The sequence below is a fragment of the Pinus tabuliformis genome, chromosome 5_1, assembly GCF_031772625.1.
Source record: "Pinus tabuliformis cultivar Carrire ecotype Pingquan chromosome 5_1, CPIR1, whole genome shotgun sequence".
In the NCBI taxonomy this organism is placed as follows: Eukaryota; Viridiplantae; Streptophyta; class Pinopsida; order Pinales; family Pinaceae; genus Pinus; species Pinus tabuliformis.
In genome coordinates, this window is record NC_142305.1 from 337,959,396 (window position 1) to 337,982,958 (window position 23,563).

The 23,563-nt window shown below is 36.3% G+C and overlaps 1 protein-coding gene across 1 annotated transcript; it reads left to right on the forward strand.

Moving 5' to 3' along the window:
- The first annotated feature begins 6,341 nt into the window (after nt 1-6,341).
- On the forward strand, nt 6,342-7,308 carry LOC149164811 (uncharacterized). Its single transcript, XM_089430991.1, has 3 exons — nt 6,342-6,652; nt 6,765-6,843; nt 6,949-7,308. The coding sequence occupies exons 1-3, from the start codon at nt 6,393-6,395 to the stop codon at nt 7,006-7,008; spliced, it is 399 nt and encodes a 132-aa protein (XP_089287117.1). The 5' UTR covers nt 6,342-6,392; the 3' UTR covers nt 7,009-7,308.
- Nucleotides 7,309-23,563: the final 16,255 nt, after the last annotated feature.

Sequence of the window (23,563 nt, forward strand, 5' to 3'; positions counted from 1 at the left end):
CACTGTTTGATCTGTATGATGCTTCTTTTCACGGCATCGTTCCAGAGTAATATTCCACTACACAGTTGTTAGTTTTACAGGATATTTTATATAGTTGCTAGTAGAACATGATATTTCTGCTCCGGCAGCGTTGGCTCATACTTTACTGTTCGTATACATCACATCTCGTTCACATCTTTCTATTTAGCTTTACACAGTGTTATCATAATGAATATTTCTATACAGTTTAATTCGCAGTTATACACGAGTTTGTATAATGATGTTGCTTACTTGCAAGCACCGAGTCTGTGCTAGATTACTGTAGTTAACTAGCTTATTTCTTCCAGTATTTCCAGACCCTTCCCTCCAGGTCTGTGTTCTTTAAGGTTTTCTATTCGGTTGATACTCAGGTTTCCTTACTTGTTAATTGACACAGTCTCCCAAACTACCCCAACAGCTCTCAGATTGTCTCTATTCTGAGCACAGAATAACTATGTAACCCTTAAATAAATACAGTTTACAGTGGCCGCTACAGTTACACTTTTCATTCACAACAGTTTAAAGACTGTAAGCATTACCTAGTTACCCATCACTATAACTTAAGGAAATAATACAACTTCTGCTCTACCTGTACGCTTCAATACCTGTACTTGTTCATTATGAATCTTTTGTACACCTTAATACTTATTCCTAATCAATAATTGGATTAGAAGATGCGTACCTGGTTAATCCCGCTACTGATGTTCTTATTCACAGAAGTCACCTGCAATGTTTTTGCTCTTATCCTCCCAACCTTGAGATCCACTGCTGTTGGATTCTCCCCCCGAGCCGTCTTGCAGGCCTGCAGCCCTCAACAAGACCCTTGCACCACTGTGCTAGGTTATCTGGTCATCACCAGACTTAACCTCTTTTTCTCACTCTGCTCTCTTGGAATTCTTCTCTCTGCTTGTTCATCAACAACCCAGAGACTTTTCCTTCCCAGGACTTTTTCCCTGGGTGAGAAGCAGTTGCATCAGTTTTATAACTGATTCACTAAAAATAGAAATCCTCCTTCAGGAGGCTGCCAGCATTTTCAAGAACATATCCATGTAATTTAAAAATAATTTAAATATTAACTTTCTTTATTAATAATGTCATTCCAAGTCATGAGTAACCACTCAACACTTTTTACCACAGTAATTATCCAGATTTACAAGTTACCAGGGTCATTACATCTTCCCCCCCTAAGATTGGACATCGTCCCGATGTCTACTCTCATTAAATAAATGTGGATAAGTTTTTCTAATGAGTTCCTCGTCTTCCCATGTAGCCTCCTCAGGCCCATAGTGCTGCCACAACACTCTAACTTGGGTAATAACCCGTTTCCGCAGCCGCACTTCTCTCCGGTCGAGAATGCTCTGTGGTTCGACCAGGACCTCGCCTTCCGGTTCGACCTGCAAACCACCAATACCTTTAATCAGTTCCTTAAAAAATAAGGCTGCTTAATCAAACAACCGGATTAATTCTTACCCGCACATCTTGCCATCGAATGACATGTTTAGAATCATATACATATTTCTTTAGGACAGACACGTGGAACACATTATGAATCCTAATGTGACTTGGCATGGCAAGTTGGTAGGCCACTGGCCCCACTCTAGCCAAGATCTGGAAAGGTCCAAAGTATCGAGGAGCCAGCTTGGCGCACCCACTCCACTGCAGGGCGCTCCTTCTGGTTTGTATCCTCACAAACACATGGTCGCCAACTTTGTATTCCGTGAATCTTCTTTTCCTGTCCGCAAAGCTTTTCTGTCTATCTTGTGCAGCTTTTAAGTTTGCACGCACCTTTCTTACCATGTCTTCCATGTCTTTAAGCATTTCCGGACCCAAATTCAGCTTGTCTTCCGGTCCACCCCAACTTGAGGGTGTGCGACACTTTCGTCCATACAGGACCTCAAAGGGACTTAGCTGAGTCGAAGTGTGATATCCGTTATTATACGCAAATTCGACCAGATGTAAATATTCTTCCCATTGACCTGGTTTCAGCATTACATATGCTCTCAACATATCTTCCAGCACCTGATTCACTCGCTCGGTTTGACCATCGGTCTGCGGGTGATAAGCTGTGCTGAAGTTCAGCTGAGTACCCAACTCGGCAAACAATGTCCTCCAAAAGGTAGAGGTGAATTTCACATCGCGATCTGATATAATTACCTTTGGTAACCCATGCAATCGGAACACATTTTGCATGAAGAGATGAGCAATCTGCACCGCCTTGTAGGTGGACTGCACAGGAATAAAGTGCGCTGCTTTACTTAACTTATCAACCACTACCATGATAGAGTCGTTGCCTTTCTTTGTTCGGGGCAACCCTGTTATGAAATCCATGGAAATGGTTTCCCATTTCCACTCCGGAATGGGCAAAGGCTGTAGCAGTCCAGCGGGATGCTGATGTTCTGCCTTTATTTGCTGGCATTCCAAACATCGTGCCAAGTACTCCACCACTTGTTTCTTCATTCCTGGCCAATAGTATTCCTTCTTAAGCGCAGTGATCATCTTTTGGTACCCAGGATGACCAGTGTAATGGCTGATATGAAACTCATCCAGAACCAGCCTTCTAAGATCTTTTACATCAGGTACATACATTTTCTTATTAAAACACAGCATTCCAGCACTATTTAGCGTATATCCTTGCTGTAATTTTTCCTTATCAGATTGTTGTACTTGCTGTTTTAAATGCTGGTATTCAGAGTCAAGACCAGCTGCTGTTTTTATTTGCTCAATTAGCGAACTCTGCCATTTGCTGACTGAAAGTTCACATAAACAGTGAACCTTCCGACTTAATGCATCAGCCACTCTGTTTTCCTTGCCTTTTAAATGTTTTATTTCGAAATCAAACCCACTTAGGAAATCTGCCCATCGGCCTTGCCTTGCATTCAGGATAGGTTGGCTGAAATAATGTGTCAAGCTGTGGTGATCTGTTAACAGCAGAAATTTCCTCCCTAGGAGGTAATGCCGCCACATTTTCAGCGCATGAATAACGGCTGTTAATTCCAGATCATAAGCAGAATATTTTTGTTCATGCTCCTTTAGTTTCCTTGACTCATACGCTATTACCTTTCCTTCCTGCGTTAAAACCCCTCCCACACCCTCCTTGCTTGCATCGGTGCATACCACATAATCCTTGTTAGGATCAGCTATACTCAAAATGGGTGCCGTGGTGAGTAAGTGCTTCAGGCGGTCAAAGCTCTGCTGGCATTCCGGTGTCCACCTAAACACTTTCCCCTTTTTCTGCAATGAGGTGATAGGATAGGCTATCCTAGAGAAACCTTCCACAAACCTCCGGTAGTAACCAGCTAATCCCATGAAGGACCTGATATCAGCAACATCTTTGGGTATGGGCCATTCCATAATGGTTTTTATCTTCTCTGGATCTACAGCAATTCCTTCTTTAGTAATTACGTGTCCCAAATACTGAATTTCCTCCTTGAAGAAATCGCATTTGCTGAATTTAGCGTATAGCTGATGTTCTCGAAGAGTCTGTAACACCAGCCTAAGATGCTCTTCATGCTCTTGCTGGGAGCGAGAGTATATCAGAATATCGTCAATAAATATCAGCACAAATTTGTCCAAAAACCGATGGAACACGCTGTTCATCATACACATAAAGGTGGCAGGTGCATTAGTCAAACCAAACGGTAGCACTACAAATTCGTAGTGGCCATAGCGTGTCCTGAAAGCAGTTTTGGCGATGTCCTCATCTTTAATCCTGATCTGATGATAACCAGATCGCAGATCAATCTTGGAAAACACTTTGGCCCCTTTTACTTGATCAAAGAGTTCATCTATCCTGGGTAAGGGGTACTTGTTTTTGACCGTGAGTTTATTCAGCTGCCGATAATCTATGCACATGCGAAGGGTTCCATCCTTCTTCTTCACAAATAATACCGGAGCTCCCCAGGGTGATACGCTGGGACGAATGTACTGTTTATCCAACAGCTCTTGGAGCTGCATTTTCAACTCTGTTAGCTCTGGTACGCTCATTCGGTATGGTGCCCGCGATACTGGTGCTGCCCCCGGTACTAGCTCTATAGTGAAGTCTATGTCCCTCTTTGGAGGCAGTCCCGGTACCTCTTCAGGAAACACATCTGTAAATTCCTGTACCACTGGAATATTGCTTAATGCGGACATCTTGTCTTTCTGGTTTGCGTAACCCACTTGTATGGCATAAATCTGACATTTCTTCCTAATACACTTAGCTAACTGAGTCGCAGTGATAGGTCGAATCTGGACAGGATGTTTAATTCCCTGCAATTCCTGCTGCTGCCCCACATCATCCTTGTAATATATAGTCTTGGTTTTGCAATTCACCAATGACCAGTGCTTTTCCAGCCAATCCATACCAATAAGGATGTCATAAGAGCCTAATGGGAGTACATTCAGGTCTGCTGTTACGGATTGTCCAGCTATGCTGAAAGAACAGTTATTAATTTTAGCTAAAACCCGTCTTTTGGCTCCCGTAGCCAACTGGACCAACCATGGGTTTTTGAACCTTTCCGATGATAGCTTACAATGTTCCACTACTTTTGGACTAACATAACTTAACGTAGCTCCTGGATCAATAAGTATAGCTACAGAAAGGTTTGAAATCTTACCTTCGAATTCCACCATGGATGGCTGGTACTCCGCTTGCCGGTCCTCTAAGGCTGCGTTAATTCTTGGCACGCTGCGCGCCACATCTCCAACAGTTGAGGCTTCATGGATTTGAGATATTTGATCAGTTCCTTTACGCTGTGGACAATTCTTAACGTAATGCGGCCCTCCACACCCCCAGCACTGAACTGGAGGTCTGGTTCCCTCAATCTCTGATCTAGCAGGTGGTTCGCTGATCCTGCTCTCGCTTGGCTTAGCCCGGAAGGTACCCTTATTTGTGTTTCTGTTAAACTGCCCCTTTCCAGCACTCTTACCGCCATTTCCACGGCTGCCTTTGTTATTTCCAGCAATTCTGTTTCCTTTTCTTTCATTCCATCTCTTGTTTGGAATGTCTCCTTTTTGTTTGTTCTGCTGGTAACAAATTCTAGCCTTACGAATTGCCTCATCCATAGTTCGGGGGTTGTCAAACTCAATCCGTTCCCTTATGTAAGCTGGTAGGCTACTCACGAACCTCTGCACCTTGGCCTTCTCCTCTTTTATGTATGGCACATAACGAAGCAGAGAAGTGAAGCGATTTATGAATTCATCCATGGACTGCTGTCCTAGCCGTAAGTCATGGAATTCTCGCGCCTTCTCATCATAAAAGCGCTCAGTTAAATATCTCTCCTTAAAGTATTTCTGAAATTTTTCCCAGGTTATGCTTTGCTCACTTACTCCCTTCACAATTTTAATCTCTTCCCACCACAAGGTGGCTTTGCCCTGCAACTGGAAAATGGCCAGCCGCGCCTTCAGATTTTGGTCATATTCGTAAAGTTGAAAATATTTGTTAATATTAATCAACCAGGCTTCTGCTGCTTCTTCCTGCTCTCCATCGAAAAGTGGAGGTTTGATTTTTCGGAATTCTCCCTGTAATTCCACTTTCTGTCTCTTGGAGGTTTGCTGCTCTTGCACATTATCAGAATGGTCTTCCTGTTCTTCTGAAAGCTCAGGTGCGTAATCCCGTTCCTCAGTGCCCCTTTGCTGTTCTGCACTGGGGTTGGCTAAGGGTGGATTTTGTTTATCTGACAAGCTTTTCAGTATTCTTTCTTGTTCCATTGTTAATCGCGCATTGTCCTCTCGCAGACGCGCCATCTCACCTTTCAGCTCCTGGACAGTTTGCAGTATCGCCAGATTGGTACTGCGTGTCTCAGCACCAAGCTGTACCCACAGCTCAGCATTTTCTTGAGGGATGCCGCCAGCTCCCGGCATTTCCTCCATCTTGCTATTAGCTGCTAGCAGGTAGCTGTCTCTGTATGGTTCTCCTAATTGGTACACAAGAAAGGCAATTAGCTGCATTGTTTTTATATATACATTATAAGATAATCTTTGCTGTTCCAGAGGCCACAGTTTTGAAACCTCTAGCTCTGATACCACATTGTCACGACCTCATTGTCTTAACATAATTAATAATAAAAAAAAAAATTATATGGTGGGCTCACCTATGACCACACCCCGTAAATATATGTTTACCCATGTGGGAATTCCCGCCAGACCTTCACGCAGTATCTACAGGTATATACATGGCAATTGATTTAACATCTGGTTCAAACCCAAGGTGGGCAATCTATGTTTAAGACCTTAATATTTATCATACCCATCGATTATGGATTTTTTTTCCGCTTTACTAAGGTTTGATGCAATATACGTTTGTTTGCGGGCCATGAGCTGTCATACCTCTGTGATATAAATGTGAAGCGCCACATGGAATACGAAGGAGCCAACTCACCCCTCTCCGTGGCCAGATGGCTCATCTTCACGTGCTGTCACGTGTCTCGTGGAGGGTTGACCTGCTCTGGGGTTCGCGCCAATCCATCCCGCCAACATCAACGATGGTGATCCCTCCTTATCATCGGACGGCTCAGCTTTGTTTAGGGTTTGTCGATCCATATTTAACCACCGGGATCATCGGACTGGGTTCATTTGCGCCCATTGCAGCAGCTGAGCTCCTCCACTCCTTCGTCAAGTTCCTCTGCAACTCCTCCGGTTTGCATCCTCCTGCCAGGTAAAGGTTCACTCCACTGACTATTTGATGTTTAAGTTTCATAGCTAACCAGTCAGTTTTGTATATAAGCTTGGAACCCTCGTCATACCCTGACTGTGGTCTTTGTTGACAGACGGATGTACACAGGTCGGATGCTGTCCATAGATGGTCTCCACAGCGTGCCGGAGGGTTTGGATAACGCGCATTTACAGGTAAGCTTACTCCACTATATACTTTATCTTTGTTACGGTTTTACTGTGTTGATGTGCGATGACTCTGGCTGAGACAGGGCTTGTGTTTTATGCCTAATGTCTCAGGTCCAACACCATGTCCAACCTCTTGTGCGCTTAGCAGGCGGTCTCTTTATGCCTGTTTGATCCGCATGAGACCTTAGGGTTATGGCGTTACGCCCTTCATTTATGTGTCTATGTATTGAACAGTTAGGGTCTCAAGTTCGACTGTTAATGTTTGTATATCTGAACGCTCTTCCGAGCCGTTGACAGAGATGTAATGTTATATGTAGTTATGTTATTTAATAGTTGTATTACTTGCGGCTTCCGCATTTTACCCTGTCAGGACCTCTCACGGCTACAGGGGTGTTTCCACAGTTTCTTAATAAATACAGTTTCTATTCACATATTCTATCAATAGAGGCTAAATATCATTTCGTTCTTGCATTGCCGGTGTAAATGAGGTTTATATGTATCGTGCCTCGCTGTTTGTTCGTTTTCTATCTAATCCATGACTACATAGTTTTTGTGGTTCGTTGTCATACGGCTTACTATGGTTTACCCATTGAGGGTTTCACATGCAATATTTCTTCGAATACCTGTTCCTATTCTTTATATATATATGCATGCTCGGTTCACCGTCTTTATATTTAACATGTTCTGTTCACAGTCTTTATATTAACATGCTCTGTTCACAGTCTTGATATATATATATACATGCGATTTGGGTGAGCCCTGTACTCGTTATATGGGTGCAGAGGCCGCCCTTCCGCGAACATCTGATATGGTAACCCACTGCTGGGTTAGCACATAGTTATTAATCCATTATGTTCTTACTGTGCTGCCTTAGTTCAACATTATGTGAGGGTTTCGTTATACAATATGTTCAGGTACTTGACCCTGTTATATGTGCATGTAACTTATTCTGTTTCTATGGTTACGGTTTGGCGAGCACCACTGTTTGATCTGTATGATGCTTCTTTTCACGGCATCGTTCCAGAGTAATATTCCACTACACAGTTGTTAGTTTTACAGGATATTTTATATAGTTGCTAGTAGAACATGACATTTCTGCTCCGGCAGCGTTGGCTCATACTTTACTATTCGTATACATCACATCTCGTTCACATCTTTCTATTTAGCTTTACACAGTGTTATCATAATGAATATTTCTATACAGTTTAATTCGCAGTTATACACGAGTTTGTATAATGATGTTGCTTACTTGCAAGCACCGAGTCTGTGCTAGATTACTGTAGTTAACTAGCTTATTTCTTCCAGTATTTCCAGACCCTTCCCTCCAGGTCTGTGTTCTTTAAGGTTTTCTATTCGGTTGATACTCAGGTTTCCTTACTTGTTAATTGACACAGTCTCCCAAACTACCCCAACAGCTCTCAGATTGTCTCTATTCTGAGCGCAGAATAACTATGTAACCCTTAAATAAATACAGTTTACAGTGGCCGCTACAGTTACACTTTTCATTCACAACAGTTTAAAGACTGTAAGCATTACCTAGTTACCCATCACTATAACTTAAGGAAATAATACAACTTCTGCTCTACCTGTACGCTTCAATACCTGTACTTGTTCATTATGAATCTTTTGTACACCTTAATACTTATTCCTAATCAATAATTGGATTAGAATATGCGTACCTGGTTAATCCCGCTACTGATGTTCTTATTCACAGAAGTCACCTGAAATGTTTTTGCTCTTATCCTCCCAACCTTGAGATCCACTGCTGTTGGATTCTCCCCCCGAGCCGTCTTGCAGGCCTGCAGCCCTCAACAAGACCCTTGCACCACTGTGCTAGGTTATCTGGTCATCACCAGACTTAACCTCTTTTTCTCACTCTGCTCTCTTGGAATTCTTCTCTCTGCTTGTTCATCAACAACCCAGAGACTTTTCCTTCCCAGGACTTTTTCCCTGGGTGAGAAGCAGTTGCATCAGTTTTATAACTGATTCACTAAAAATAGAAATCCTCCTTCAGGAGGCTGCCAGCATTTTCAAGAACATATCCATGTAATTTAAAAATAATTTAAATATTAACTTTCTTTATTAATAATGTCATTCCAAGTCATGAGTAACCACTCAACACTTTTTACCACAGTAATTATCCAGATTTACAAGTTACCAGGGTCATTACATTAGTATTAAGTATTTTTCCACCAATGCCCATTTTATTTTGAGTTCTCTTCAAATTCCTTCTAGTGAAACTGCTAGTTTCAAAGGATGATCATTTTTGTTTAAACTTGTTTCATGGCTTTTTCCACCATTCCTATCTGCTTCAAAATAGTTCCTTCAAAGTCTCCTTTGGGGGAACCTATGGGTAACAAAGTGTGTATCTCTACACTAAACTTATCATTCTCTTGTTGTGCAATGACCAAGCTCTATTTCAACTCTTTTACTTCAATTATCAAATTTTCAACACTATTCTCATTAAAAACAATAATGTGGATCTTTTGGAAGCTATTTCTATGGGATTTATTTTGTTTTCCATCACTATAAACCTCTCCATACTTATTGAAATTGGCTTGCTTAGCGGTCTTGCTAGGAATTTCCTCCTTTCTTGAGATATTATGTTTTTGAACTCATCAAATATAAAAAACGAGAGGTACAATACCGATTCTTTTTCTTCAAATGTGACTCACATTTCTCCAAGTGGTAAATACACACCAATAATAGATGTGGGGGAGAGAAAACTAGATTAGGCAGTATGACTTCTATTTCCTCTTGTTCTAGCTCATTCATTGTGGATTCTTATGCCTCCTTTTCTGCTAGCTCTTTGGTGATCCTTTTTTCTTCAAGTTTCTTGGAATTTTATTATTCTTCCCTTTTCCTCATTTCATCCTCTTGTTTTCTCTTTTCTTCCTCTTACCTTATCCTCCTTGTAGCCTCTAGCTTTTACATTCATTTTGCTACTCACCTTTGTTTCGCTTCTTCACATTTCCTTTTAGCTGCCTCCTCATCTACTTTTCTTTTGGATTCCTCTTTTCCTTCTTTCCTTCATGCTTCTTCCTCCTCTGCTCTCCTCTTGGATGCATCCTTCTCTTCTCCTCTTTTCACTTCCTCTTTAGTAGTTTTCTTCTTCATCATTTTCTTCTTTTCAAACTTTTTGCTCTTGCATTAGCATTAGCCACAACAAGTTTAGGTTATATGTGTTTTCCATTTGTACATTACAAACTACTACCTATATATCACTAGGAATAGAGATGGGTGAAAAGAGATGGGTACTAGAAAGCGATACAAACATAGAAATGCCATATATGTTTATTAGATTATTCAGTTTATTTACCTCGTTAAACAAGCTTAATGCTTATGTGAAAAGATAAGGGTGAGGTGAGGCTATGAGTTAGTGGTGTTGAGCATGGTGGGGTGTTTGTGATGTCATAGGTGAAACATATGAATTTTCATGATGTACATCCATCCTCAATGGTCATGAGAACTTAATGTCAAAATTTGTTAGTGCATATCAGAATGTTTGAAGAAACCAAAATGTAATTTGTAGGAATTTAGATATTACCTAATTTATAATTATGACAAATAGTTAAAATAAAATAAATTACATGAGGGGATTTACTTCAAAACAAGATGACTTTAATTAATGAAAAAATCAATTAAAAAAATAAAAAACCAATTTTAGTTATTTATATCATCATGATAATAAGATTATTTTAAAATTTTCTTTATATCTTAAATATATAATAAATTAATTAATACAAGTGAGGAGGAACAAATAGGCACTATTGAAACATAAAAATATATAAATGCATACAAACAATTTCAAGAAAGTAAACTTATGTTAAAAATGAGTGATTTTTTTTGTTTGTTTTTGCCCTGAGTTGTTCCGTTGGAAAGTCCAAAACATTGAGCTTGTTTCGTATAAATGAGGAAGTTTACCATTGCAATGTAGATAGCCGCTTCATATTTTTTTGCTTAATTTTTGGATGTAGTTGCAATATTTATGCCATGATTTTTAAATATTTGTGAATGATTTTTCGTTGTTAATATTCATAGGAAATCCACCTAAAATTAAAATCCTTTAAAATAGGTCATCCTCAATTAAATAACCTACTTACCATCAGTTATTTCCCACATGTATTTACCATCAGTGATTTCCCACTATAATTTAAGCAAATATTTGAATAAAAAATGAATATGAACAAGATGGAAATAAATGTTTGACGAGAGTTACTGCCTACCCTTATTTATTTTTTCTTCAATTCTTTAACATGTAGGAGTAAAAGTGTAAATGTGCAAAATTAGTAGTGGTTACTACCAAGGATGAAGGTTTTTAAAATAAACATTTTTCTAATTTTATATAACGCTTTTAAAGATATAAAAATTAATAATATTTTGTTTATATATTTAAGACAACATGGTAAACTAAAGAATCTTCCCCAAGACAAATAAATTCAACATGTATACGATATGGTTAGCTGAGGCAATACCATCCAATAACCCTCACCTTACCATTTTAGAATCTAAACAATTTCCCTAACCATTTGGATGTAGATTTTGATTTGAGTTTTGTCCTTCTATTTCCAAAAAAATTTAATGCCATTATCAATACAAAATATTGGATTCTTCATTGGTAGTAAGTATTGATTTGAGTATTACCAGAAGGGGTTTTTGAGTTTTCTTCTGAATTTTTTTATAAAAATCTTGTGTTCAAATCTTGGGTTCTTTCATTCATTGTGAAATATATTTGCAATGTTTTTAATAGTGTCTCTTGTGTTATTTTCATTTGTTAATGCAAGTTTTCATATTTTCTACCCTTTCATATAGGGTTTAGGGTTTTTTAGTTCTACAATCCATTTGATATTTTCAGTAACAACCAACATTTATCACATTTTTTCTTTCTATGAGCATTCAGGTACTTTTTGAATTGTAGTCTTATGGTGTTTGTGACTTCAAGAGATCCATAAAATTACAAAATCTGTAGATCATGTAATTGCATCATGCCCCACAGAAAATTTTGGATAGTCACTTAGGTTTTTGAATATATGTTTTAGCTAGCCTGGTAGAAGATAAAAAAATTAAAGGTTTGATATTATCTTATATATGTAAAAGACCATATAAAACTCCATAATGAAACTTGTGCACTGTTATTGATGAGATATCAAGTATTTATACATCCATAATGTTGGTACTAAACAGTTATGTTTGGACAATAGAAAAATGAAATCTAAAACTAATTACAACTAATTATTTACATTTTCAATCCCAAAGGATTAGTTAACATTCTCCCCTTAATCCAAAGAGACATATGAAATGCCAAATAAATTTCTGAACTTTTCAAACTTTTCACATCCTAGTGCCTTTGTAAATATGTCTGCGATTTGCTTTGAAGTAGGAACATGTGCCATATGAATAACTTTGGCCTCTACGTAATGTCGAATCAAGCGATATTTGGTGCTAATATGGTTTCTTTGATCAAGAAACTTGGGAGTCTTGGTCACCTGAATTACAAAAAAGTTGTCAATAAGTAGTGGAGTTGAAGCCTTATGTTTCTCCTACAAGTTTTCAAGTACTTTGAGAAGCGAAATGATTTCTTATGTGGCTTCAGTTGCTGAAACATATTCAAATTTGGTCATAAAATAAATAGGAAGAAACTACTTTCTTGATCTCCAACTGATGGTTTTTGATACAAGACTCATTAAATAACTAGAAGTAGAGACCCCATTCTCCTTATCTCCATCAAAATCAGAATATGAATAGATCGTGAGATGGAAATCCGCAACTTTGGAATATTTGAATCCAAATGTTTGAGAATATTTCAAATCCTTGAGCACTCACTTTGCTTCATTCCAATGACCTTCACATGGCTAATGCTTGAACCTGGAAAGTATCCCTACAACAAAAGATATCTTACATCCAGTTGTAGTTAGAAAATTCAAACTTCCAACAAGTTGCATGTATTTTGTTTGATCTTCAAACGTACTTCCTTTAGTGGAAGTAAGATTCAAATTTTTCTCCATGGGAGTAGTAGCAAGATTCCAATACTACATCAAAACTTTCTCAAATAGCTTTCCAATATATTTCTTCTGAGAAATTAAAATATATTTGGATTTGTGTTAAACTTCAATTCCTAAATAATAATGCAATAAACCAAAATCTGTCATGTCAAAAAATTTCCATAATTCTCTTTTAACAGATGCTATATAGTAATCATTGTTTCGTTTTATAATCAAATCATCTACATACACAACTAGATATACAACTAAATTTCCAATCTTCTTAACAAAAATAGTTGCATTGTCTAGATAAAATAACTTATAATTCAACTTGAGAAGTTGTTAAGTTAATTTTTCATACCTTTCACGATATTCTTGTTTCAATCAATACAAAGCCTTCACCAATATACATACCTTTTGCTCTTTTGCTTTGACAATGAAAATTTCTGACTTAAACATATAAACATATTCCTTCATTTTTCCATTTTAAAATGTTATTTTAACATCCATATGGTGTATCTACTACCTATTCTATGTTGCAAGAGAAAACACAATTCCAATTGTGGCCCCATTTTGTTGTATGAGAAAATGTCTCTATGTAGTCAACACCTTCCTTTTGAGAATAGCTTTTTGCTACAATCCTTTCCTTGTATTTATCAAGCAAGACATCTTCGTTGTATTTTATCTTATACAACCATTTACAAACAATAGGTTTGATACCTACAGGAGGATCCACTAACTTCCAAGTTCCATTCTTAATAAGTGCATCATACTCCTTTTTCATTGCATCCTTCCATTCATCACAATCAACAACCTCTTCAAAACAAGTGGGTTCACTATTTGTAGAATGATTAAATTCATAGTCATGAGAAATGTTACTTGAATCACCTTTAGAAGAACTTCTTATTTCAAAATCATGCTTCCTTGAAGATTTTTAAACATGTGTGGATATTCATAAAGGTTGCTAAAGTGGTTGAGATGGTTGCTCATTCTAAGGTACAAGTTCTTGAGGAACACTTTCTAACCCTGTAGAAACAACATTATCTTGTAAATTTTCTTCAGTAATAACATACTCATCATTCCCATGAGTCAAAGATGGGAAAACTAGAGAATGATCCAGAATAGGAACCTATCCTCAGTCTGTGGAACATCATTATGAGATTCAAAATAAATTTTTTTGGATGCAAATATCTTCAAATGAGTTAGTTTCCTATCAATATTGGAATTATCTTTATCTGATTCAAGAATAATAACATCTATGGAAAGAATGAACTTCTTGTTTTCTTCATCATACAACATGTATGCTTTGGAAGTATTAGAATAACCAAAAAATATACATTTTTGACTTCTTATACCTAATTTATTTCGTTGTTGCTTACAAATTAAAGCATAATATTTAGATAAAAAAAAAACTTTGAAATGATGAATAGTTGGGAGTCTATTATCCCAAATTTCATAAGGATTTTTATTTTTGGTAACAGAATAAGGACAACGATTTCTAAAATAAGTTGCATAAATAATTGCTTCTCCCCAAAACATAAACTTCTCATTCTTTAAAAACATCATAGATCTAATCGTATTAAGAAAAGTTCGATTCATAGATTCTGCAATGTCATTCTATTGTGGATTATAAGGTATGTTAGATCTAATGTTTGATTCCATTATACTTCAAATACTTTTCAGAATCATTAGAATTGTATTCACCACCATTATCAGTTCTGAGAATCCCAATGTTTAGTTGAGTTTCATTTTGAATCATCAAATGAAAATTTTTAAAAACTTCAAACACTTGTGACTTATCTTTTAACTAGTACACCCAACACATTCTCAAATAATCATTAATAAATTTTAGGATATATTTATTACCATTTGTAGTGGAAAAAGGCATAGATACACATAATTCTAAATGTATGAGACCGAATTTTCTTGAAGCTCTAAAAGAAGAACTATGAAAAGGTTGCTTACATTGCTTTCCTAGAATACAAGCATCACAAGGTGTAATATTTCTAGGGACTATATGAAGACCTTTAATATATTTATTTTTGATAATGATGATGCTGCCATAATTGATGTGACCAAATTGAGCATGCCACAACAAGCTCGGAGAAAATATATCACTTTGTTGTGCCAAAATAGCAGAACTCTCACGAGAATTAATAGATGAAGTACCATTCAATTTTAGAATTGTACCTTCTTTGACATCGGTCATAATAAATGCATGATCATATGCTCTTCATATCTCAATGATGCCATCAAATATACTAATAGAATGCCCCTGCTACAGAATATGGATAAGGGACATCAAATTTTGTTGAAACTATGAAATATAAAGTACATCCTCTAGAACACGATCTGCAAGATTTGGTATCTTCAAACGAATATACCCAATTCCATATGGTTTAACCTGATACTTTTCAGGAAATTAAACAATGCCATCAATATTATCAATGAAAGTTCCAAAACATTCTCACCTAAATGTCATATGAAAAGTGGCTCTTGAATCCAAAATCCAACTATCTCGCCATGAATAAAATGCAGTGTTAAAAACATCATTAATATTAAAATTGCAGTGAGGGACAACATAATGTGCAGATTCTAAAGATTTTATGTTATCTCATGGTGGTCGATCTTTCTTTTCATTCAACCGTTCTCTCCTTTCATTGATCTTCTCCCAAGGGATTTTTCAGTTAGCAACAGTATGACCAATTTTACCTAATCTAAAACATTTTTTAGTCGATTTATCATCAAAATTCCTTTGTTGACTATCATTTTGTTAGTTGTCTCCCTGATTATGTTTTCCCCCCGCCTCTATAATTTCTCCTACCATGGCCTCTGGTACTTTTATTATCTCTATAAGTTTCACCATGAGACTTCTAATATTTCTTAGCAATGCAAATGTTTCCACGATAGAATTCAGTGTAATCTCTTTCTTCCTAAATTCCTTTTCTCTTTCAACTATTTTGTTCACTATTTTATCAAATGTAATTTATTTTAATTACCCCCTAGCTTGGAGAGATTCCAAGTAGTGTGAATAGACAAGGTGAAGGACCTTTATCAAATTTGTGAGTTGTAAATCTACTTCAATTCCAATGGATTTTATATCATGAAAAATGGATTTTATTTCAAAAGCACTCTTCAATGGATAAATATCTTTCATCTCTAAATTGAAAATTTTCAACAAAAAATTAATAATTTCGAGTTCTGAGTGTGAGTCATGCAATTCTTTAAACTTATTTAATGCATTGAATATAGTATCACAAGAAAGAATATATCGAATTACCTATTTCGTCACTGATGCAATTATTAATGCATATTCCTTGTTGTTCTTTGTCTACCAAATTGCATGCTTCTTCTCATTATCAGGTGGCTTCGGTGCAAATTCTCTTTTGTCTCTATCTTTCTTGCCTTTAAAAAATTCCCAAAAATCATTAAAACCAAGGGCACTTTTAAGCTTTTTAAACCATTATTGATAATTTTCCTTCTCGTTAAGCACAACTCCAACTATGGATACTATTGAAGTGATATTTTTTTTGCAGAAAAGATATTCATCAATTCCTTTTCAAATATGTGCAATGCTCCTTTTTTAGAAATATAAGTACTTTTATGCTTTTATTTAAATAAAAAATTCCTTGTTGTCTGATGGTGGGCTTCAAAAATAACTCAACAGAGATCTAGGTTGAAATCTCACTATTTCACCCTTTTTTAGAAAACATAATGTCTAGGTTCATGCACTATTCTTGTCTCTTCAGTTTTAAAGTTTAGTTCAAATCACCAAAAAACTGACCATTCTCTTATAAAAAAATATATATATACCCTTCATTTTCATCAAAAGCTACCATGAAAAATAGCTTTCAAACTCATTATAATAAGCTACATTTCCCGGTAAATCACATTCAAACTATGGTTACAATTTTCTCTTAAAAAAATGAGATTGAATGGAGAATCGTAAAAAAAAAATGTGGAATTGGCCTTTTCAAACTACTACAAGAATCATTGAGTGATGAACCCCAACCAACCTTCTTTGTATCTAATATAACATAAACTATCATGAGCATTAACTACAAGAATTTGTAGCATTTGGATAGCGCACTCAGCTGGTAAGTCTTAATCTTCGTTTTGAGAGACAGATTACCCTTAGACCACAATATTGAATGTGGATTCAAGATTCATCAATGATAAATGGTGGTTACCCACATTTAAAAAAAAAATTGATTCAACTTTTACCAATACTTTTACTGAAAAGAGGCGGGATGCCACAGAAAAAATCTACCGATAGGGGTGGAACCACGGACAATAGACAACATATGCTGTGAGGAACGGGTGCACATCACACAATAAAAGACCAACAGGCCGCCATCAATTTCTCCCTTGCTCGACGAAAGGAGAGCAAGGTCCTGCCTTCCATAATGTGCTTTGGCCGGTTACAAATGATCGATTCATGATTACAACTCACTAGACTCAAGAGATATCTTACAAATCTACTCTCTTAGGGGGCAAGTTACACGTAGATATGCAGGTATCATACCCCTATTGGTAGTGGTGGAACCTCATGGTGCTATTTCGGTAGTGGCAACATCCCAATTTGACTTGGAAAGAGAACTCCATGGAAACTCTCTTTGTCAAGCCGAGAAAATAAGCAAGCAGAACTTATAATTTGTCTTGTGCACTTACCACCGCCTAGAGATGAGCATTAAAATTTTAGATTAATAAAGCATTGAATAAAACATTACGCAAAATAGTATTCCTACACCATTGGAATCCATGCAGTTGGCTTTATCTAACTGTTTGTAGGAGTATTGCACCCGAGCCATAGAAATTAATACATGCCCTTCTTTGTCATTTATAATGAACACTTGTCATCCTTTTCCACCCAGAATGAAATCAATACGACAAAATTCTCGGTTATCTCTCAATCACCTCCTTAACAGCATGTTCACACTAAACAAATCACAAAAGATTCACATAAACCCTCGCTCCAGTATCTCCTTTATGCCTCATTTATGCCATAATCTTAACATGAACACATCGAGTTTAGAAATAACTTATTCGGGCTCCGATAACACTATACAAGCGCATATAAACACCACAATGAAACTTGTACATCTTAATTGATGAGAAATAAAGCATTTATATACCCATAATATCAGTACCGGATAGTTATGTCTGGACGATTAAAAAAGGAAATCTACAACTAATAGTTACATTTTCAATCTCAGAGAATTAGTTACCAGTATACATATATCATAACATGATCTTATGGACAATATGAAGATAAATTTTATTGGAAGGAAAATACTTTCCATTTTCTTCAACTATAATGCCTATGCAATGAGACATGTTGTGCTAGTGAATTGATATGTACAGTTTTTCACTTGTTACATCGGTGACGCATGTTATAGAATTATAAATAAAATTCTCAACTTTCTAAAAAAAATGTTGAACACAACTATTAAATATTAGGTTGCCAATGTTTTGATGCCATGGATATTTACAAGATTTTTCTCCATCTCAATATATTCCATACCCAATTAATTGATGAGATGGATACTTGAGATTTTAGACGAGTAATTATTGTTAATGTATTATTGCAATGGGTTTGCATCCTTATATTTACATTGTCTGGATTAAAATTTGAATCTTTCTATTTACACATGGCAGAGTCGAATACATATGAGAATGACTATTGAGTTTTTTTCATATACAAGGTTATTACACTTCACATGTCTCAACTTTGATTCAAACCTAATGCAATGTGATTTTTACATAATAATAAAAGACCAAATTTAAGGCCCTAGTTGAAACACTTTTTTTTTAAATAGAGAACTACGAAGGAGAATAATATTAGAAGATGAAAGTCATTTATTTTGAATGAAAGCTCAAGATGCACAACGATGAAGTCAATTCTTGAGAGATATATATTCATAAAATAAATGGGGAAATTGGATTTAAGGACATTAACCATCCAGTTAAGGAAGCACGATTGCAAAAATATTATCGAATAAAAATAAAACATAAATTGGTAAAAACCATGAATATTATTCATTTCTGTATGGAAATTTTGAAAAATTTACAAGAGAGCAAGGGAAACATCTTGCCCTAAATATATTTTTTCATATTTTAATGCTCACAAGGACATTAACTTCCATCTCACAAAATTCTTATCCAATTTGGGAAATAATAGGGTAGACAATGGTTCACATCTTATATTTAATTTTGGCATGGAGATGGTTGGTGTTATTCCGAGATGACATTTTCTCATATCAAGCATTAACCATATTACACTTTCTCATATTTATATTTACTTTCTCATCTCTCCACGTCATCCCTGATTGATATATCCACTGCCATTCTTTTTAAATATTTACGCAATAATTTCTCATTGTTAATCTTGATAGGAAAACCACATAAAATTAAAATCCTTGAAAATAGCTCATACTCAGGTAAATAACCTATTTACCATCAGTTACTGCCAATCGCAATTTAAGCAACTTATTGCATGAAAAATTTATAAGAACAACATGAAAATAAATATACGTACCCAGAGTCACTGCCTACTGTTAATTATGTTTTCCTCAACACTTTAACATGTAGGAGAAAAAGTGTAAATGTGCAAACATAGTAGTGGTTACTACCCACCAAAAAATTATTGCAAGTCCTTATACCTTAGTAGCAAGCTAACTTTTCCACTTTATATATTATTTTCAATTTATCTAAAAACATAACATTGACTTAACTGGTAGGGACTATGGTGCCCCACAACTCGTATTTAGAGGTAGGTTTATTTTAAGTATGTTAATCATGTTTATAAGTATGTTTATTTTGGAATAGATTTTTTTATAATTTTTATTCAACTATGAGTAAATACTAGGGAGATAGTAAAAGGGATTTAACCTCCAAAATATTTTATTATATTCTTAATAATAATCACAAATCAAATGTTGAGATTTATGTTAAAGTAGTTATATTTTCTTTCCTTTTAAATAAAATGATTGTTTAAAAAAATGTCATATGTTCATGAGTTATGGTTCTTAAGTATGGGATATTACTAAACAAAGCTATCGGCTCATGGAATTGTAGCAAATCCTATTTATAGGTTAAGAATATCCATGGAAAAGTTACATAGTTTTTTAGATATTTAACTCATATATTAATTCTTTTTATGATTAATAATCATCATTATAATTTAAAGTAAAATTAAAATCTAACTATATTTTATTGTTTTAATTTTGACAATGTCTTCAAAATAAATATTTTCTATCTACTTAATTTATATGATTACACTAAATTATAAGTGAAAATTTAGTTTAAATTCGGCTAAAAATCATACACTTTCAAATTATAATTTTATTAATTTAAAATTATATTTTTCACTTTATTTATAATAGTAAATTTATAATCTAAATAGTAATTTATTAAATTTATATGTAATTTTTGGTCGTACAGTTAGTACAAACATTTCTTTACTAGTTACCTTTACTAATTTACGGTCAATAATAGCAGGATTTGATTGCATATGTTTTCACACTTTATATGACTAGTGTAAATTGTAGCATTTGCAAGTAGATATTTTCACACTTTACATGAGATTAAAAAATCATTAATGAAAAAAATTATAATGCAATAATTAGTTTCGGTTCCAACTTGAAATTTAAAAACCCCGATCTAGGTGTGTGCCGGAGGATGGCAGGGATGGAGGATAGTTATGAAGAGTAAAGGAAAGGTACCACCCACCACCCCCACACGTTCAAGGCAATGGGTGCGGTGGCCCTTTACATGAGTACATGAAAGCGTGTTAGGAAAGGTGATAGGTACAGTAGGGATGAGGAGGGAGGTGCAACAGTTCAGGCAAGACAGGTAAGTGGAAATTGTATTGTGGTTTACAGAGTTTGGAGTTGGAGCACTAGAGGGGGAATGCGCTAGCACCATCGACAACATCCAAGGAGCGAGAATGGGTATGTATCTTGACCCTACAACCCTCTTGCAATGGCAACATGGTTTGTTTGTTGTTGGAGGGATCAATAGAAACATGGGAAGGGGAATTGGGGGACCTACTAAGTAAAGTGTCGTAGGCATTGCATGGTTGTTGTCTATTGTCTTGGTTATAAGGCATCCAGTCATTGACCTGGTCAGTGGCCTGGAAGCCCCTCCTAAGAGCTGCATTTTAACCTCGTGTGTTAATTAGGGTGGAACGAAAGAGCTTGTGTACTCAGGATGGGTAGATTACAATCCGATAATTGAGGCTTAGGTTACACAGTTAGAAGTAGGGGTTGTTAGGAGGAGCAGTGGGGAAAACCTTGGAAATACTTGGAGAATGGGGAATAGGAGACATGTAGAGAAACCTATTAGGACCCTAGGGGAAATGAATGCATATAAGAATAGCAGAGGAGTGGTGAAGGCTGACTGGGTAGAGGGAAATGGGAAGGATTACCTGAGCATGAGGATTCTTGCATGGTTGAGATAGGGGACCACCAACCATTCAAGCTATGAGTGACGTCGGGAAGGGAGAAGAGAGAAGCCCGACAGGATAAGGAGAGTGGCCTCATCTTTCGACTGGGTTTTCACCCAACCTGCGACCTGCTCTGAAATTAACTGGTCTAGGATAAGGATTAAGGAGAATGTTAACGATAAGAATCAAAGCTAGAGGTTAACACCTCTTTCCTGTGAACAGGTTTCGAACAGAGTGGAGATGACTCGTCTAGCAAGAGGAAGGGGTCGCGGGGGATGTGGGAGGGAGCCTTCAAAGGCAAAAGATCTGAGCACTTCAGAACCACGAATAGGTAGGAAGGTTGTTGAGCATCTCATTAGTGTATCCGTTGTGGAATATAGAGAGGGAATGAATGTAGGAATTCTTAATCTATTGGAAGAACACGAGGAAGAAATTAAGCAAAAAAACGAGACAGAGGAGGAGATCGAGAACTGGAGGACTTCCTGATAATACCATAGGAAGAATAACCCAATTCTAGCAGACCCTTTATCTCTATTGGCTTATGAAAAGCTCGCTGTGGAAGGCCATGGAACAAATATTTGTGGGGATGGCTCTATCCCTCCAAGACATGCCCATCTACAAATAGGATTTGTAGCGAATCCAAGTCCATCTCCACAAGTAGGACATCCATCTAGATAGAATCCAAAGGCACATCCCATGGATCATTGAACTAACTGAGATGTCTAGGGAAAATATGAAGGATCCGACACTGGTGGAATCGACATCTGAAGAGTAGCAGGAATAGTTAGTTAATATGATTTATTTTTGTTTATATGTGGGTAGAATTTACTTTACATTATGCATGCTTATGATACATAGACATATAGAGCCTTGTCATGAAACTTAGACATGCATAGCTTCGTTAAAAAGACTGAAACTTTACTGCTTTTTGGATGGCTTATAATAAGGATAGGTGGCCAACAGACTTAGTTTCCCATTGGGAAAGTTGAGGCCACCTAGCTCATATATGTGGTGTAAATTTTCCATTTATAAATAGAAAATGAAGGGTCCTACCAAGCTTAACAAAAAGAAAATGAAATTTAAAAGATTAATCCTAGTAGGATAGTTATCGTTGAAATTGTGTTAAAATTTTTATCTTGTTTAACGTTATAGATGGACATTCCACTTATGGTTGGAGACTAGAAAATTTGATGATGATCAAAACAATGCTTAGACTTTTTAGTTAGATAAGAATACAAATTAACTATTATAAGAAAAGTAACCCGACCACATTAATGAATGTGTTTGACATAGGTCTATAAGCTTATATCATATTAAAAATTAATATAAATATTCAAAATAAATATTAATATTATTAAAAATTAATAATATAAAAAACTATTATCTTTTCAGATTGGAGGTTTCTGTGATTCATGATTTAAGAAAAAATGTGTTTTGAACCCCTACTAAGGTTCATCATGAGGACAAAGTTGGAGAGTAAGATCAACACATCAAAAGAATTTTTAACAGTGATAAAGATAAATATTATAAAATAAATGGCAACTTTATAGGATTCAAATAAATAATTAAAATAAGCAATTTACTAATTACTGAATCATAACTTTTAATATAATATATTAAGAAGATTCAACTATAATAACACACACACACACACACACACACACACATATATATAGAAAAATTAATAAAAAAATAAATTTAAAATGAAAATGAAAATAAACTAAAATCAAAATAATAATCCCAGATGCGGGTGTATAAACAGGCTTTAAATTTGATGGGACAGGGGTGGGGTGAGGTGGGACGACACCTGCCTACCCAGTACAGAATGGATAATCGGCTTCTGAATGAAGGATCTCAGTATTTGAGAAGCGCAAGGTTCATTTGATTTATCTCACGTGGCTCTGGATCTCCCATCCTATCCTCCGCTCTGGTTAATGCCTCCACACGCTATAGCTTGCCTCAGACCTCGGCTCTCTTCAATGCAACAGTAATGGCGGGTCCTTCTCGATGCATAAAAGGGTAAGATAAATTAAGGCTCAGCCATGGGCTTGCTTTGGAGTCGCTTTCATGGATTCACTCGCATTACTATCTAGCTTCTAGCCTCAGCTCTGGTTTCTGTCTGTATGGTGTTGGCTCTATCATCCTTGCTGCCTCTCGTGGCTTGAAAGGGGAGGCTAATCTAGAGCTATGCTCAGGTTTTTTTTCGGAGCCGCATCCGTTAATCCTTTTGTTTTTCTCTTGGGCCTCTGGCCTTCATTTTGACGTTTACCTTATTTTCTCTAGCCCTGTCATCGCTGCT

Coding starts and splice junctions, on each gene's coding strand:
- LOC149164811 (XM_089430991.1), top strand. CDS start 6,393: ATGGCTCATCTTCACGTGCTGTCACGTGTCTCGTGGAGGGTTGACCTG. Junction 6,653..6,764: donor GGTTTGCATCCTCCTGCCAG/GTAAAGGTTCAC, acceptor CTTTGTTGACAG/ACGGATGTACACAGGTCGGA. Junction 6,844..6,948: donor TGGATAACGCGCATTTACAG/GTAAGCTTACTC, acceptor CTAATGTCTCAG/GTCCAACACCATGTCCAACC.